This window comes from Corythoichthys intestinalis, chromosome 5 (genome assembly GCF_030265065.1).
Source record: "Corythoichthys intestinalis isolate RoL2023-P3 chromosome 5, ASM3026506v1, whole genome shotgun sequence".
NCBI classification, from domain to species: domain Eukaryota; kingdom Metazoa; phylum Chordata; class Actinopteri; order Syngnathiformes; family Syngnathidae; genus Corythoichthys; species Corythoichthys intestinalis.
In genome coordinates, this window is record NC_080399.1 from 10,124,523 (window position 1) to 10,143,411 (window position 18,889).

Below are 18,889 nucleotides of genomic sequence, written 5' to 3' on the forward strand. Positions count from 1 at the left end.
CTTGACGAGAATATTTAATGGGAGTGAAAATGCTGACCACGCAGACAATTAATGACAAAAGTCATGGTGGGCTTGTTAGCTGGCCATGTAAAATGCCATCGTTTGGTCTCTGACCAGAGGTGTTTTCTTAACAAGAGAAAAGGAGTGCGCTTATAATGAGGAAAAATTTGCAGGTTTTCACAACAGCCTGAAGGTGATGACGGATTCAAATCGTTAAAATCAATGTGTGATTAGCTCTAAACTAAATCAGCAAAAACTAGTGGATGCTTCGCTCTATGGGTTACTTCCTTATTAAGTCATGTTTTCGTGCCATTGACGGTGCTAGACATCCGATTGGACGTCTAGCACCGTCAATAGCACTGAAACATGAGCATTCAGAGCTAGTCTTCCCAGTTTCAATGACTTGGATGACTATTGTCTGAAATGTAGTGTCACCAATAACATTGTCAGGCCCAGGGCTGGGCAGGTGTGTGGCTGTGTGTGTCATCCAATTACAGGCCCAGCACCTGACGGGTGGAGCGACGGCAGCTGTCAGCAATCACCATCACCAGCCTATATAAGCCAGCCAGAGCTCCACCACGTCGCTGGATCGTCTCTTTCAGTATACTGTTAGTGCCTTCTCGCGTTTTGAAAGTTTTTGATTGACCTTATCTGATCATCGACCTTTTGCCTTGTCCTAGGATCCCGCCAACGCCTCACGTCTTTTGTTACCTTCGCCCAGGCTCTCTTCAACGAACAACACCACGACTCGGGAACAAATAAACTTTTTGACTCCTTACCACGCCATCTCATGTGCCTGCTTTAGGGTTCTCTGCTCACGAACGTAACAAACATTAACTTGCAATGTATATGTAAATGGCGGAAAACACTCAGGTGACTTTAAGTTCCGTTCTCAGACCCACAATTTGGCCAATTTTCAAAATTGTCTGATATGCATGTGTCATCATTGGAAGGCTTAAAATCTCAATTTTCTGGGGAAAAAGAAAATTCGAACAGGAGGGCATTAAAAAAATATATATATTTTTTTAAACAGCAAAACCCTATTTGGAGGTGAGAGCACGGACGAGCAGAATTAAAGACGCCATGACTTTAACGAGATATTTTCGCGTACTTGCAGTACCTTGTTTTGATCTAAAAACTCCATGTAGCATGCATCACCGAGTGTCAAGACACAGCTGTGAATGGCCATACCTGGATTTTTTTGGGATTTTATGGGTGAAACATGGTCATATACCAAGTACTGCGGTTTGCTATGTCAAAAAAAAAAAAACGGCAGATTTTTGTGCCAACATTTTTTTTGTTGCTGTTTTGGCTTCTATAGGGACCCATTTGATAGAAAATGAAAATAAATTTTTTTTGGGGGGGGGGGTCTACAGTGCCCTCCATAATTATTGGCACCCCTGAAAAAGATGTGTTTTTTAGCTTCTAATATTTTTTTTAATTCAAATAATATGGGACATTAATGGAAAAAAAGAGAAAATCCAACCTTCAATACAAGTGCATTTATTCAGTGGGGAAAAAAATCCCACATAAAGAAATAATTATTTGACATCAAATAATGTGTGTGTCACAATTATTAGCACCCCTGGTGTTAATACTTTGTACAACCCCCTTTTGCCGACAAAACAAGGTCTGGGGACTGAGATGGTCATGGGAGGAGCTTGATTTTGTGTCTGGTGAACCATTTCTGTGTAGATTTGGCCATATGTTTAGGGTCATTGTCTTACTGAAAGACCCAGTGACGACCCATCTTCAGCTTTCGGGCAGAGGGCAACAGATTTTGATTCAAAATGTCCTGGTATTTCAAAGCATTCATGACGCCATGCACCCTAACAAGGTTCCCAGGGCCTTTGGAAGCGAAACAGCCCCACAGCATCACTGACCCACCCCCATACTTCACAGTGGGTGTGAGGTGCTTTTCAGCATGAGCATCTTCCGTGGCACGCCAGGCCTTTTTGGGCAAAAACTGTATGCAATAAAAAAAAAACAGCATTTGTCGTGTAATTTTTTTGGTCCGATTCGGTCGTAGTGCGTGGGCTGCGCAGTGCGCCCAAAAATGGACAGGGAAAAAGAAAGGATGATTATAATTGGGGAGCTTTGCTTTGCAAAGCATTCCCAGAATAAAGGCACAGCCTAACACAAAAAGTGCAGGCTGAGAAAAACGTACTCATTACTTGTGGAATTCAGAAAATCACGGCATCAGGCCGAATAATTTAAAGAGGAAATCAATTGCCACCGCCTCAATAAATTCAGATTTGGCTCAGATGGGAGTTAATGAAATGCTGACTGCGGATCAGTCAACAAAGGTCACAGCTATTGGACTCTGAAGACCTCATTAAAGGAATAGCTTTGGTATTTTGGAATGTGTGGGGGGAGCGAGATTGCTGTCAAGTGAGGGAACACCAAAGCTGGAGAAGCTGCAGTTTTGATCAATACAGCCAGCCACTGCATATAATTTAACAATCTGTTTGTCTGTCTGACTGTGTTAGCACGATTAAAAGATTGGAGCAGTTGTTACACGCAACAACGACTTAATTGAATACAAGTTACTTTCATGATTAGGTATAGAAAGAGTGCTGTTTTTTTATTTCTTTATTTTTTAAATTTATGCTAAACTTACAGTGAAGAAAATAAGTATTTGTACACCCAAGTTCTCCCACTTAGAAATCATGGAGGAGTCTGAAATTTTCATCGTAGATGCATGTCCACTGTGAGAGAGATAATTTAAAAAGTAAAATCCATTAATCACAATGCATGATTTTTTTCAACAATTTATTTGTGTGATACACCTGCAAATAAGTATTTGAACACCTGTCTATCAGCTAGAATTCTGACCCTGAAAGACCTGTTAGTCCGCCTATTAAAAGTCCACCTCCACTCCATGTATTTTCCTGAATCTGATGTTTTAACTGCTTTAACTCATTATCGGTATAAAAGACACCTGTCCACAAACTATGATTAACTCGTTTAAAAATTTTAATCGTTTCACAGCCCTAATTTTTTCATATCTGCCAGTCGGATTTAAAAAAAAGGCCGATACAGAGATAAGTAAAATTTCCAAATATCGGCTCCAATAATCGGCCCGGCCGATAATTGGTCTAGCTCTACTCTGGTCACCACTTAATGGCTGTTAATGTACCGTTGGTTAAAGATACAAGATATAGATTACAAGATTAATACATTTTGTTGTTTGTTTGTCTTTTACTAACGTTGGTGGTTGATGCCATGGTATTGAATTCAGAGGTGGGGCTAGCAGACAGGCAAGTCAGGCAGTTGCCTGGGTCCCCGGGCAAAAAAGCGGGCCCCGGGGACGGGGACTAAAAGGTATTCCACAGAAACGACAATAAATGACAATTTAAAATGACACAGTAGCAAAACCCCCTTGTGGGGCTTCACTCCGTCTGCCGTAGCAACTAGAGGTGCACGATAATTATCGGTCTGATAATTATCGGTCCGATAATAGGAATTATGACGTCATCCCAATAAATCCGATAACATTATATATTATCGGTCCTATTAATAATATTTTTGGCACGGTGTCCGATTGGGATTTGTGCGTTTGTTTCCACTCCTGTTTTTCCAGTATGCAAAGTTTTGTTACTGTCGTTGTTTTGTTTATTATAATAATGTTCATGTTATCATGAAAATTCCGGTTCGGTCAAAGGCAAATCTAAGCTGAATCAACCACTAGTATTTTTTACCTACAGGTGTTCAAAAACTCTGACCCCAAAAACTGATTATACATTGAAAAATGATACATAAATTATCGGTTAGCGTATCGGTATCGGCCTTGAGGAGCAGGAAGTTATCAGTATCAGTTTCAAAAAATGGATATCGTGCATCCCTAGTAGCAACCGACACTTGTTTGTAATTTGACTTTTTCTATAACGATGTTTTGTTTTTATATTCTGCCAACTTTATTTTTCTTTTGATTGAGCTTCAAACATTTTTGGCTTATTGTGCATTTATGTGTGAAAACGATCGTTCATTCGCCCCTCCTTATCGCCGTTAAAAGCAGCCAATGAGTAATTACGAAACACCATCACCCAGTTCATTTAAATTCAGCCCTATCAATTGTAACCATCCCCCGGGTTTACAGTAATACATTTTCGGAAATCTAATCTAGCCAGCCTTGTCTTCCAGTTTAATTTCCCCCAAGTTATCAAAATTCATAACAAGCGCTACAGCAGCAGATTGGAGTTTTCACCCCCCTTCGTTATGCTGCCTCTTCACATGCCGAGTAGTTCCTTACCCTCTGACGGCGTGCAGCAGACGCAGCGAGGGGAATGCGGTGCGCACGTCCGCCGTGTGCTGCAGGATGAGACGCAGGGCCCACTCCACGCGCTCCTCTCCCCCTTTGGCCATGAAGGCCGGAATCCACAGCACGCTGCCGTTGAGGCTCTGAAGACGCCTCACGAAACTACGCCGAGATTCGCCGTCCGCTAGGTCACGGAATGCTCGCTGCACCACAGAAGGGTTCATGGTCACCAAGTTGGTCCGGTGGCCCACGTCGGCGGAGTATTCCTCCACCGGTGCCAGGTTGCACCTTCGAACAAGGAGAGCAATGCACCTGAATTTTAAGTCTTTTGGATATATATTCAGTGCACATTCAGCCCCGTGATTGCAAACCAATCTTGTCACAAAGTGACCAAAAATCAACAGAAAGTGACCATGAATGCCCCAAAAGCAACAGGATGTGACCTGAAATAAACATGAAATGACCCTTAAACAGTGTTGGGCACGTTACTTTAAAAAAGTAATTAGTTATAGTTACTCACTACTTTGTCCAAAAAGTAACTAAGTTAGTAATTGAATTACTCTCTAGTAAAAGTAACTAGTTACCAGGGAAAGTAATTATTTCCGTTCACTTAAAAAGAAGTTGTTGTACGTCAAAGAATTTGAAATTTTCTGAGCAGTATCCGAGTCAGTTGAATAGAGAAGAACAGACAGGTAGTTGCGTTATAGAACCTTGTAATATTTATTGCACCTCACCAGCAACAGATTTATCCTACACTTGAAGTGCAACAAAAATAAACTGTTACGTCCCAAGGACGGCTCGCGAAGGGCGTAACATAAAACGAGCCACACAAATTTACAAGTGGACACACATTTATTTACACAACAATCAAACCCGCAATGAATATTTACAAAATGTGGATGAAGCGCGGCTTCAGGGTAAGCCCAGGCCAAAACAACGAACAAAAGGAATCTACACTTAAACCCCACCCGCTAACTAAACCCTGATCATGAAAAAGGAACAAAGAAAAGACAGCCACTAACCTAACTTCCTACGCTATACAAAACAGGAGAAAACGGGTTGAACAGAAATGGCGACTTACTCCTACTTGCTTCAGTGCTCTTATTTACAGTGGTGAACAAAAACGATCCAATAACGAATGAACACAAAAGACCTCACCGAAAAAGCGGGAGTGTATCAAAGTAGCGATCAAATGCAAACGAGAGTCAATGGCGAGCATACAGCTGGCGAGGAGGACCGCGGCAGAATGCTGTCAAATGCGACCTCACAGAGCATTGACAGCGGCAGGTTTAAGAAGCGTGGCGCCTTTTTTCGTGGCCAGTCAGCGGCGGCGACGTCGTCGGTCCGTCCTGCGTCGTTCAGCTGTCGTCACAGTGGGAGGGGAAGCAGCCAGCTGGTGGAGGTGACGATCAGCTGACTGGAAGAGTCTCAGAAAATTAACTATTACACGGCCAGGGGCCGTCACATAAACAGTAAACAATATAATAAAATAACAATCAGCAGTAAACAATATAAAGTGAGTGTAATCAATTAAATCTAACTCCCACAACCTGAAACAACTGGTCAAGTAGACACAGCCTACTGTACTTCAAGTATTTTGACTTGAAATACTGTTCATATCTCCACCTCGTAAAGGACAAATTTTCCTCTGAATGCTCTGCCATCATATCCCTCTGCATCTGTTTTGCGTGTGTGTGTTTGCCGCACGCGCTGTTCCGGTTTGTGTGTGAAAACACCGGCTCTGATTGGCTTACCATAACACGTGACTCTAACCCTCAGCCAATTACAATCACTTCCATCGCATCTATCCAGGTGGTGCATTCAGGTAGCCTCGTCGCCCTACTCCTCCCGTCAGCCTCAAAGCGTCTGCCGTCCTCAAGGTGGAAGCAACTGGCTGACAGTGGGGGATGGGAACGAGGCTAGCATTCAAGTGTAGACAAAAACAGAAACGTTAGCAAGCTTTGGAAAGCATGATCTAATTGAATGGGCAGGGACAAACAGCCTGGAGTCATAAGAAGTACTCGCTGTAATTTTCTGATACAGAATTATCCGAGGCACCCTAAAGTGCACACGGCGCCAATAATGTTTTGCTCACATGATGCGGGAGTGAGTTAGAGACACGGCCTGCCGAGAGCCGTACGTTTGTGTTAATGTTGAACTTATATGTGCTATTAAAGAAACAGTCCTGTGTGGTATATCTTTGCTAAGAAAAAGCACAAAACAAAACACGTGCGCTATTCTCGAACCTGAACGCACCCCAAGTCTTGGATGACAAATAAACAGAGCAGAGTAGACTCGCTACGGCTGGTAGTTTATTCAATTTATTCAGAGTAAGTAACGCACCGCTTTTGACCGTCAGTAACGGTAACGGCGGAAAAAATTATTAGTTAGATTACCCCGTTCTCGAAAAAAATAACACCGTTACATAACGGCGTTATTTATAATGGCGTTATTTCCAACACTGGATAAGAGCCACACCATATGCAAGTTTTGCAATTCAAACGAAATACTGCAGGAATACTGTTATTTTTGGCCTTTTAGCCCTGTGTTGTTTTGTATACCTGTTTTGACCTGCCATTTACAAAAAAATAGCTGTTCGTTATTAACATACTATAAATCCTTTAAGATGTTTTTTTTTTCTTCATATGCATTTAAGCGTGTTCGGACGAAAGCTGGTTTGCACTAAGAAAGAGAAAATGTTGTACAATGGTATGAAAAAGTATCTGAACCTTTTGGAATTTCTCACATTTTTGCATTAATTGAATTTAATGAGGATAGCATGCAAACAATGACAGAAGGGAGAAAAATAAGTAAGTGAACCCTCTGCCTAAGGAGACTTAAGAGCAAATGAAATACATTTTTACTAGGGCTGTCAAAATTATCGCATTAACGGGCGGTAATTAATTTTTTAAATTAATCACGTTAAAATATTTGACGCAATTAACGCACCTGCCCCGCTGAAACAGATTAAAATGACAGCACAGTGCAATGCCAACTTGTTACTTGTGTTTTTGGGAGTTTTCTCGCCCTCTGCTGGTGCTTGGTTGCGACTGATTTTATGGGCTTAAGCACCCATGTACGGTGTTAAATCAAGGCCAAAAGTTTTGTTTTGGCCTTGATTTAACACCATACACATGAGCATTGTGTAATTATTGACATCAACAATGGCGGGCTACTAGTTTATTTTTTGATTGAAAATTTTACAAACTTTATTAAAACGAAAACATGAAGAGGGGTTTTAATATAAAATTTCTATAACTTGTACTAACATTTATCTTTTAAGAAATACAAGTCTTTCTATCCATGGATCGCTTTAAAAGAATGTTAATGCCATCTTGTTGATTTATTATCATAATAAACAAATACAGTACTTATGTACTGTATGTTGAATGTATGTATTCGTCCGAGTTTTATTCATTTTTTTCTTAATGCATTGCCAAAATGTATATGATCGGAAAAAATTATCGGGAATAAACAAATACAGTACTTATGTACCGTATGTTGAATGTATATATCCATCTTGTGTCTTATCTTTCCATTCCAACAATAATTTACAGAAAAATATGGCATATTTTATAGATGGTTTGAATTGCGATTAATTACGATTAATTACGATTAATTAATTTTTAAGCTGTAATTAACCCGGTTAAAAATTTTAATCGTTTGGCAGCCCTTATTTTTACCAAGCATTTTAAGTCAGGTGTGTGCCCAGTGATGAGTGGTTTAAAGTTGCCCTGCCCACTATAAAACGCACACCTGGTAAGAAATGTTTTAATGAGAAGCATTGTCTGATGTGCATTATGGCTCGGCTAAAAGAGCTGCCTGATCACCTGCGATCAAGGATTGTTGATTTGTATAAAGCTGGGAAAGGATACAAAACCATCTCTAAAAATCTGGGTGTTCATCAATCGACAGTCAGAGAAGTGATCTACAAATGAAGAGGGTTTGGCACTGTTGCTTCTCTCCCAAGGAGTGGCTGTCCACCAAAGATGACGCCAAGAGTTCAGCGCAAAATCCTCAGAGAGATAAAAGAGAACCCTAGAGTGTCTGCTAAAGACTTACAGAAATCACTGGTACAGTCCAATATCTCTGTGCACACATCAACTAGATGACCACGGAGGAAGCCACTGCCGTCTAAAAAAACCATTGTTCCTCGTTTAATGTTCGCAAAAAAGCACTTGGACACTCCACAGATGTTTGGCAAAATATTTTGTGGACTGATAAAACCAAAGTTAAATTGTTTGGGAGTAACAAACAACGTCAACGAGATGTCAGTCGGCTTAATATCACGAATTTAATGAAAATATTTTATAAAGGTTGAAAAGTTACCTAGTGTTGCTTTAAGTCAGGAAGCTGTTTTGAAGGAAATAGTCATCTATTTTGTCTTCATTGTTACCTACAACATATCTTAAACAACTTCAAGGTAAATTGTGAAGGTAATTAAAAAAGTGACATTTATCTGAGTAATCGATTAATCGTTAATTAAACGTCTGATTAATCGATTACGAAAATAATCGTTAGTTGTAGCCCGAACAGAAAGTGGCCAATACATTCCCCAAAATCAATGGGAAGTGACCCACATTCATCAGGAAGTGACCCAGAAAAGCCCCACAATGAACAGGAAGTGATAAAGAAATGCCTGAAAATAAACAGGAATTTGCATTTTGTATGTGTGTGTAATCTGCATTTGGTTAATGAGATCATTTCCCTTACTTTGTGGATCATTTACATTCGTAGTTTACTTCAAGTCCTTCTGTTTATTTCTGTTACGCAAGGCGACGGTGATCATTAACAACCAGAGGGAGAAATGATTGCCTCAATTAAATAAGCATGCCTAGTCGAGCGGGTAATTGCGAAAACAGCTTTGGTTTGAGATACAGCTGACGCTATCTAATTTTTCTAGATACGATGTTATTCGGACGAAACTTGGGTTGTGAGCAGGGGCGTTACCGGGGGGTTCAGTGCCCACCCACGGACACGCTCTGCCCACCCAAAGAAAACTGGATGTAGTACTAATGGCAGTCTGGGCACCGCGTATGGTATCCCATTCATATACAGTGCCTTCCATAATTATTGGCACCCCTGGTTAAGATGTGTTTTTTAGCTTCTAATATTTTTTTTAAAAAATTCAAATAATATGGGACCTTAATGGAAAAAAAGAGAAAAATTCAACCTTCAATACAAGTGCACTTATTCAGTGGGGAAAAAAATCCCACATAAAGAAATACTTATTTGACATCAAATAATGTGTGTCACAATTATTAGCACCCCTGGTGTTAATACTTTGTACAACCCCCTTTTGCCAACAAAACAAGATCTGGGGACTGAAATGGCCATGGGAGGAGCTTGATTTTGTGTCTGGTGAACCATTTCTGTGTAGATTTGGCCATATGTTTTAGGGTCATTGTCTCGCTGAAAGACCCAGTGACGACCCATCTTCAGCTTTCGGGCAGAGGGCAACAGATTTTGATTTAAAATGTCCTGGTATTTCAAAGCATTCATGATGCCATGCACCCTAACAAGGTTCCCAGGGCCTTTGGAAGCTCTGTAAACATCTCCTTCGTACACGATTTCCATTCATTTCCTATTAGGGACGAACGGTGGCCTGTCCCTACTTAGCAACAGTAGCTAATGTCATGAATATTAATGAGCGGAAGTGCCGTGTTGCTTGCGGTACGCTATTTGTATTTACACGGTATCAAAAAAGATTGCACCTGTTTTGACCTGCCTGCCGATTTTGGTGCATTTTGAAGCATTCTAAAGGGGGTCAAATTGAGCTTAAAGGGGCTGCGGAACAATGAATAACTATAATAATAATAATAATAATAAAACCGAGGAACCACAATAAGTTACCTAAAAAAAATGTCACCTGCATGTCCATACTGTTCAGTTATGGATGTGTTCTAAGCAGGGGTGAAAGTGGCCCAGAACGGTCGGGAACGCAGTTCCGGTATAAGATTCAGGGCCGGAACGCAGTTCCGGTATAAGATTCAGAGCCGGAACGCTGTTCTGGTACACGGTGCTTTGATTCCGAAAATATGACGTCAACTGTCAAAACGCTATGTAAAAAAAAAATGCCACATATGCATTTCATCTCCAAGAAGAAAACAATCTACCAACATCAGATTTGCATACACAAGTGTTAACAACAAGCATAATAAAGTGCTTGTGCAGCATAATCCATTTCCACTGATATTTATCATTTATTTTAATCCACGGACGGCATGGAGGTTTCCCCACCTGCTGCAGTTGTCTTCAAAGCGAAACGCCTGGACTCATTTGTTTGATTTATTTGATATTTCAAAATTGAAAAAATACAATTTTGAATGAAAATTAGTTTTTGTATGTCTTATAGAAATAACTGTGCCAAAACAGTTTTCTTTGCATTTCAGTAGTTTTAGGAGGTTTGACTCCCCCACACCCCCAAAAAATGAAAATAAATAAATACACAAAAATTTCTGGCTCCGTGGCGACCTTCACGTCGGGGAGTTCCGGCAAGAAATTCTAGCCACTTTCACCTCAAATAAAGTTAAATCAACTTCTTTTTGTTTAGACCAAATCACAACAACAGTTATCTCAAGGAGAAAACAAAACATGTTTTAAGGTGCAGTAGCCCTACGCTGGATTTCGACCTACTTGAGCATTGTAGGGTTTTTTTTTGTTTTTTTTGCCCCCCCAGGTAAGACTAATGCCCACCCACACCTGACATCCTGGTAACACCACTGGTTGTGAGCACTCGGAATGGTCACTCAACTGTCATGATCAGTTGTATCTTGAGGTACCACTGTATTATAAATAACAGTTCCTTAGCGACTGCTGTGATGCTGCTGCACATTACAACCAAAAAGCTCAGATTGGACTATTTGTCTTAGCAATGGAGGTTTTATAAGGACCGCACATTGTCCTTTTGTCAGTGCTGTCCCGTCTCCCGTAGCTCTAATGTCAAACAAGGACCTGGCTGGAACCCAATCGACCGACATTGATCCCGCTTTCTGACAAACACGACCAGCCCAACGCAATGTCTTATTAAAGAAATTCTGTGCCACAGCCGTTCCCTGTCATTATCATGCGGAATGTGTTGGTGAGTCATGACCTTTGCTCATTAGCATGCAGAAAGAGAGAAGAGAAAAGAAAACATACAGTGAAGGAATAGTTTTTAAAACACACACACTAAAAAGTTTGCAGCCTGTTTTCAGCAAGCAATCAATCAGCTGGACCCAAGCACCAACATCCTGCTGTCTTTACACCAGATGTTTCACTCGGTGTCAGTTGGCTAGCGGATGGCCACAGAATACTAACCGGCAAACTTGTTTGCATCTGCGTTAGCAGGACAGACACATTTATAGCTCTAGACTGACAGGAATAAATAGTGATGAATAGCGCAATCTGCCATTTCTGCCAAATACTAACTGGGTCATTTTTTTTCCAGACAAGTTTCCTGAGCGAAATATACGCGGGGAAATCTTGGAAAATTTCTGCTTCAAACTTCCAGTTTAGAAAAAATCTCATGAGTTGCGGTTGAAGCTAGCAGCAGAGGCGTCGCGTCCCATTAGGCAAACCAGGCAATTGCCTAGGGCCCCCAGCCAGCAGGGGCCCCCAGAGGGCCAACAGATTTAGCACACGCAGCTTTACTGCTTTCACTTGCTTTAACTTGCACTGTCGCACTTGTCGCTGTGACAGTGCAAGTTAAAGCCTTGTGTCTGAGTTCCCTGAAGGGGCTCTTTCACTCCCTATAGACCCTACCCACGTGACGTCACAACTCCGCTCTCCTGACTGGTGCCGCCCACTTGTCCGGCAACACATCGTGTTGACCTGTTACGGCTACGTACATTCCTCCTTTTACGACGTGTTTTTCTGCTCGTTAACATTAATAATCAAAATGGTGAAGGCGTGTGTGGCGGTCGGTTGCAATAACAGAGAAGATAGACGGAGAGACTTGAAGTTCTACCGGATTCCGAGAGACACGGAGGGGAGAGAGCGAGATGGGCTGCTGCAATTCGACGAGAAAACTGGGCTCCAAACGATTACCACAGATTATGTAGTAGTCATTTTATATCTGGTAAGATGCATTTACTATATATTTAGAGGGTTTTGGGCTGACAACCACAATTAAGATCATTGCTAGGCTAATCGCCGACAACATACACGTATGTATGTAGTGAGTGCTATCGCTAAACCATATAAACATTAAAAGCCCTAGCTCCATTGACAAATGACATGAAATACATTAGACTTGACAGTGGATGTTAGCAAGAACAAAAGATTTTGAATTGAAAATTTCGTAACTCACCTTCCGAGCACAAGATTCCTGCTGAATTTTCGTGTACGAGGACCTGTTTCACCCAACCAGCAACGTAGCATTTATAAGCCTCCAAGCTCTTAAAGTTTTTCAAACTTTCGTGAGAATAGGCTGATTTTGTGTGGACAAGATAGTTGTAAATATCAGGGTCAGGCAGAGACGGTGAAGGCAGCCGGTCAAAAATCATCGATTTAGGCATCAAATATGGATCTGGCGACTGTATAGAACGAAGCTTTTCCACATAACGCCTTTTATGCAACACATCCAGTGAGTTTACGGCATCAGAAAGCACCGGGTCTTCCATGAAATGCATTTTAAATTCCTCGATCAATTGAAACCAATGCTAATACAGAGACAAAATGACGGACAAGTGGGCGGAACCATACAGCGAGCACGTGGTTTTATGACGTCGGTGGGTAGGCTCTATACAGTCCCCCCCCCCTCCCTCACGTGACTCAGAGTGAGAGTGAGCGGCAATTTTTTTTAAAAAATTGGCGTATATCCAAAATGAAGAGAAGTTACAGTTGTGGTCAAAAGTTTACATATACTTGTGAAGAACATGTCATGGCTCTCTTGAGTTTCCAGTTATTTCTACAACTCTGATTTTTCTCTGATAGAGTGACTGGAACAGGTACTTCTTTGTCACAAAAAACATTCATGAAGTTTGGTTCTTTTATGACTTTATTATGGGTGAACAGAAAAAAGTGATCAAATCTGCTGGGTCAAAAATATACATACAGCAGCGCTAATATTTGGTAACATGTCCCTTGGCCATTTTCACTTCAATTAGGCGCTTTTGGTAGCCATCCACAAGCTTCTGGCAAGCTTCTGGTTGAATCTTTGACCACTCCTCTTGACAGAATTGGTGCAGTTCAGTTAAATTTGATGGCTTTCTGACATGGACTTGTTTCTTCAGCGTTGTCCACAAGTTCTCAATGGGGTTTTGGGAAGGCCATTCGAAAACCTTAATTCTAGCCTGATTTAGCCATTCCATTACCACTTTTGATGTGTGTTTGGGGTCATTGTCCTGTTGGAACATCCAACTGCGCCCAAGACCCAATCTTCGGGCTGGTGACGTTAGGTTATCTTGAAGAATTTGAAGGTAATCCTCCTTCTTCATTATCCCATTTACTCTCCGTAAAGCACCAGTTCCATTGGCAGCAAAACAGCCCCACAGCATAATACTACCACCACCGTGTTTGACAGTAGGCATGGTGTCCTTGGGGTTAAAGGCCTCACCTTTTCTCCTCCAAACATATTGCTGGGCATTGTGGCCAAACAGCTCGATTTTTGTTTCGTCTGACCACAGAACTTTCCTCCAGAAGGTCTTACCTTTGTCCATGTGATCAGCAGCAAACTTCAGTCGAGCCTTAAGGTGCCGCTTTTGGAGCAAGGGCTTCCTTCTTGCACGGCAGCCTCTCAGTCCATGGAGATGCAAAACACGCTTGACTGTGGACACTGACACCTGTGTTCCAGCAGCTTCAAATTCTTGGCAGATCTGCTTTTCGGTGATTCTCGGTTGAATCTTCACCCTCCTGACCAATTTTCTCTCAGCAGCAGGTGATAGTTTGCGTTTTCTTCCTGATCGTGGCAGTGACAAAACAGTGCCATGCACTTTATATTTACAAACAATTGTTTGCACTGTTGCTCTTGGGACCTGCAGCTGCTTTGAAATGGCTCCAAGTGACTTTCCTGACTTGTTCAAGTCAATGATTGTTCAAGTCAATAATCACTCACAAGAAATTGCTAATTCGTGTTGCTGTATGTATATTTTTGACCCAGCAGATTTGATCACTTTTTCTGTTAACCCATAATAGTCATAAAAGAACCAAACTTCATGAATGTTTTTTGTGACAAAGAAGTATCTGTTCCAATCACTCTATCGGAGAAAAATCAGAGTTGTAGAAATAACTGGAAACTCAAGAAAGCCATGACATTATGCTCTTCACAAGTGTATGTAAACTTTTGACCACAACTGTATTGTTCTGGAAGCAACAAAAGAAAGAATAATAAGCAGAAGAGGAGAAAAGGAAGCAAGACAGCGGTGAGTGTACTATGTTACTGCAGTTTTATGTCCTAATGTAGTAGAAGCCGGGCACTTTGAGTGTCCTAAAAAGCCCTCTATGATACAGAGGCGTTATTATACTTTTATTAACCCTTAGATGCATAAGTGGGTCAAAAATGACCCGGTGAGGTTGTTTTCTTGAGAAATCTTCGGAATTAAAAAGGGTTATCAATTCATATTCCAGGTATTCCTCAAAAACATGTTTTTGATATAATGCCATTCAAACTTTTGATGAACTTTTTATACATTTGAAGAAATTGTCATTTTTGTATTACTACCCTAAGCTGACCCACATTCATTTTCTACGGAATCCAATGGGAATCTTTCATTCTTATCAACTTTGGCTGTCAGGAATAAATTTACCATGGACCACACAGACTAGGTATGTAAAAAGTGACACAGCAAGAGCTGATACGTGTACTGTAAGTAATATGTCCATATAGTATTTTGTGTGTCTTTCATGACTCTTTTTATTATTATTTATCAACAAATTAACCTTCTTCATAACTAGCTAGTTAACACCTAAGGCTAGGTTCATACCGCAGGTCCTAAAGCGCAATTCCGATTTTTTTGTCATATCTGTTTTTTTGGCGTGCCCGTTCAGACTGCCTTTGTCCATTCAGCCTGTTCAAGTATCACATATGTGCTCTAACTCGCAGTCCGAGATGTGCTGAGCAAACTGGCCTGTATGCGCAGGAGCATTGGAGCAGAGAGAAAACCGAGTATTCTCAGACTTATCCTCAACCCATTTTTTTATGACTGTTGTCAAGCCCGCTCCTTCCCCAAAAGCTGTGTTCAAACTAGGGTTGTTCCGATCATGTTTTTTTGCTCCCGATCCGATCCCGATCGTTTTAGTTTGAGTATCTGCCGATCCCGATATTTCCCGATCCGATTGCTTTTTTATGCTCCCGATTCAATTCCAATCATTCCTGATAGTTTTTCCCGATCATATACATTTTGGCAATGCATTAAGAAAAAAAATGAATAAAACTCGGACGAATATATACATTCAACATACAGTACATAAGTACTGTATTTATTTATTATGACAGTAAATCCTCAAGATGGCATTTACATTATTAACATTCTTTCTGTGAGAGGGATCCACGGATAGAAAGACTTGTGACTTTGTATATTGTGACTAAATCTAGTGTATTTGTTGAGCTTTCAGTAAATGATACTGTAGCCATGCCCAATGCGTGATGGGAAGTGGAACCATGACTGTGCGTAGTGCTATCATTTGATGTATCTTCTCTGCGTTGGGAAATAATATAAGGTGTTAAGAAAAAGATCATTTGCTACCTTGCTTCCCGACATTGCTTCCCATGATATTTCTAATCGTACAGAGAGGGATTGTAAGGCTTTAGCCAACTAAAAAAAGGCTCGAAAGGCTGCCAAATTTCACTCTACTCATTTTACGCTGCCTTTTATCTCTCTAAATGGGTGAAACAGCGCCATTACAGATTGAGCGCGACAATGCGTGAGTGGGTCGTGCAACGCATGCATTAATTGCGTTAAATATTTAACGTGATACATTTTTTAAAAAAAGTAATTACCGCCATTATCGGTACCTTAGGCTTAAACTAAAGACTCTGGATGAGTGTAACATATTATATCTGTAACGTTAAATACATTTAGAAAACGATTTAATTAAAAAATATAAATATATTAAAAAAAGGCATGGCCGATATTTTTTTGCCGATTCCGATACTTTGAAAATGATGTGATTGGACCCGATCGATCTTTAGATATAACTAAAGCAAAAAATAACTGTGTTAAAGTCAAAGTTATGTTTGAAATGTATGCGTTTACAAAAAGCTCAATTTCTCTGTTTTTTCATCAGAAATTGGAAAATTGCTCAAACTAAGCTATTTTCTAACTACAGATGTCCCGATCGATCGGGATGCCGATCGATCGGGACATCTCTAGTTCAAACGATGTGCTAATGCACAGCTGCACTGCTACTGTGGCTCCCCTGTCTGTCTCGCTCTTCACTGACGTTAACTGCTGCATGAATTCCAATTTGGGGGACTTGACAGTTCGGACCGCAGCCACATTCTGGAAAAATGTGGCCCGGATGGGATTTTTACCACATACGAAAGTGACCTGGATCAAATTTGAAATGGTCCACTTTTATGCAAATTTTCCTGTTCAGTCGAGTCGGAAAAACACGAAAAAATCGGATTCGTGCATTAAGACCTGCGATATGAACCTAGCCTAATTTAGCTAACATTATTGTATATACTGTATAGTGTGTGTGTGTGTGTCTTTATTTATTTATACAGCTACATATTGATCTATTGAAAACATTACTCTTATGTTTCCTTATCCAAAATGTCATAGCTGCTAGATTTACAGTTGAAATGGTCCTACAGATGTTGGATAATGGAGAGGCAGTGACGGGGTTGGACTCAAGTGTCCGAAATTTCAGATGATGAGGACCCAGACTATTGTCCAGGTGGTAGTGGCAGTTCCACCTGGAAATCCAACTGAACAGGATCAATCTGACTCATAAGATTCCACTTATGTGTCCTCTGAAGAAGAAAGTGTCCAAATCATGGCCAACAGAATGAGTTGGTAGGGCTCTTACTAGAGCGAAGTACCTCCCACCCAGGGCAGAACACAGAGCCACAATATCCTCAGAAATCAGTCAGTGCCTCCACAAGGGCTTAGCACCGCATTTGATCTCGCACAAGAAAGGATAAAATCTATCGCTGTTGGGGGTTTTTCATGGTTGTTGTTGTTGCTGCCCCCCCCCCCCCAAAAAAAACTGTTAATTGAATCATAAAGATATTTCAAGCATGAAATCATTCTTGTGTGGCCCTAAATGTAATACTAATTAATATACAAGTGATTATTCCTCACCAAAATGGCATAAAAACACATGGGTTCTAATATGGGTCATTTTTGACCCATTTATGGAAGAGTGTAGGGTCCAGTGCCTTGTGCATCAAGGGGTTAAATATGCTATTGCTCCAAGTCCAACTGTCCCTCTTACTTACACACGCTCGAAGGGCCTGTTACTTGTTGCCTGGGGGACCCCGGGGACCCTTGCTACGCCTCTGGCTAGCAGTATGCGCAAAAAAATGTTTTAACTAGCTACTTTAGCAAAGCAGCAAGAGAATCTTCTTGGCTGTTGTTGGTTTAAAGGCTAACGGTAGTGGTAGCTTGTATTGTAGTAAGAATGCTTAAAGTTTAATTTGAGTTTCTTGTACTGAATAGCAATCGAGCATAACTCAGGAATTGTGTTTAATTAGCATTTTTTGTTGTTGTTGAAGGGAAGAGTCATAGTTATATTTTATGCAAACTAGTATAGGGCGGAAAACACAGACAAGGCTGAAAAAGCAGTTTCTGCTCTTTCACCCATCTTTAAAATTAACTGCTGTATTTTAAGCCAAAAGATTTGTTGTGTTTGATAAAACAATATGTCTATATGCTGCCAAAGCAAATTCATGGCGCAATAAGCCCCCGAACTGTTTTTAATTTGTCCATTTTACCCTGGAAACCCCTGTTTACAGACGTCGCGTAACCGCTTTTGTTTCAACCTAGCCATAAAGAGAAGGTAAATAATCATATTTATTATTCAAAATGTCTAATTTTTAGCTTAGAATCATTAATTGATGTCTAATATTTAGTTTTAAAAAAACGACTTTAAAAAATTATTCACTCGCATTTCCTGTGATATTATCGCAGAAGAGTGCTGTCATTAATAAATGGGGAATTTGCTTAACGGGACACTAACCCGACAGAGTGGACAATGACACTGGGGATGAACAGATAACCTTTTTTTTTTTTTTTTTTTAAATTAAATAGTATAGTTTACTTTAAAAACAACACGTGATTAAAGACAAATGGACAATAAAACCATTACAATTATTCTGGATTCCCCCCCCCTCCCTACTTATATTAGTTATTTTATAGACTGAATTTGAAACACACTAGGAAAATAGCAACATTCCCTAACAACCCTTTACCAGAAGTCAATTAAAATTTAAAGAATTTAAGCCACTCCGAGCTTGAATTAAAAACGAGACGGGTCTTTCTTGTCAATGCCAATTAAATTCTGAGGAGATAAAGGGAAGCCAATTTGCTATTCTATTTCAATTACCACCAACTTTAACAGACACGTTGCCTCACAAGTGGAAACACCCGTGCTTGAAGTGAATGCAGTTCGACTGCCAATGTCAAACACATCAACCATTTGATGTTCCAACAAACTTTATTCAAAAGAAACTTTGGAAAGAATTAACCAATAACATACTTAAAT

The 18,889-nt window shown here is 40.5% G+C and overlaps 1 protein-coding gene across 3 annotated transcripts in view; it reads right to left on the reverse strand.

Moving 5' to 3' along the window:
* The window catches only part of st8sia2 (ST8 alpha-N-acetyl-neuraminide alpha-2,8-sialyltransferase 2), a 46,369-nt gene that overhangs the window by 9,105 nt on the left and 18,375 nt on the right, over nt 1-18,889 (reverse strand). For 2 of the 3 annotated variants that reach the window (XM_057837391.1, XM_057837390.1), the window contains one exon: nt 4,253-4,546. In XM_057837391.1, coding sequence (XP_057693374.1) covers nt 4,253-4,546 — 294 coding nt within the window. Of the gene's footprint in view, nt 1-2,579; nt 2,709-4,252; nt 4,547-18,889 lie in introns of those variants that run through there. The other variant, XM_057837392.1, reaches the window with a different exon arrangement.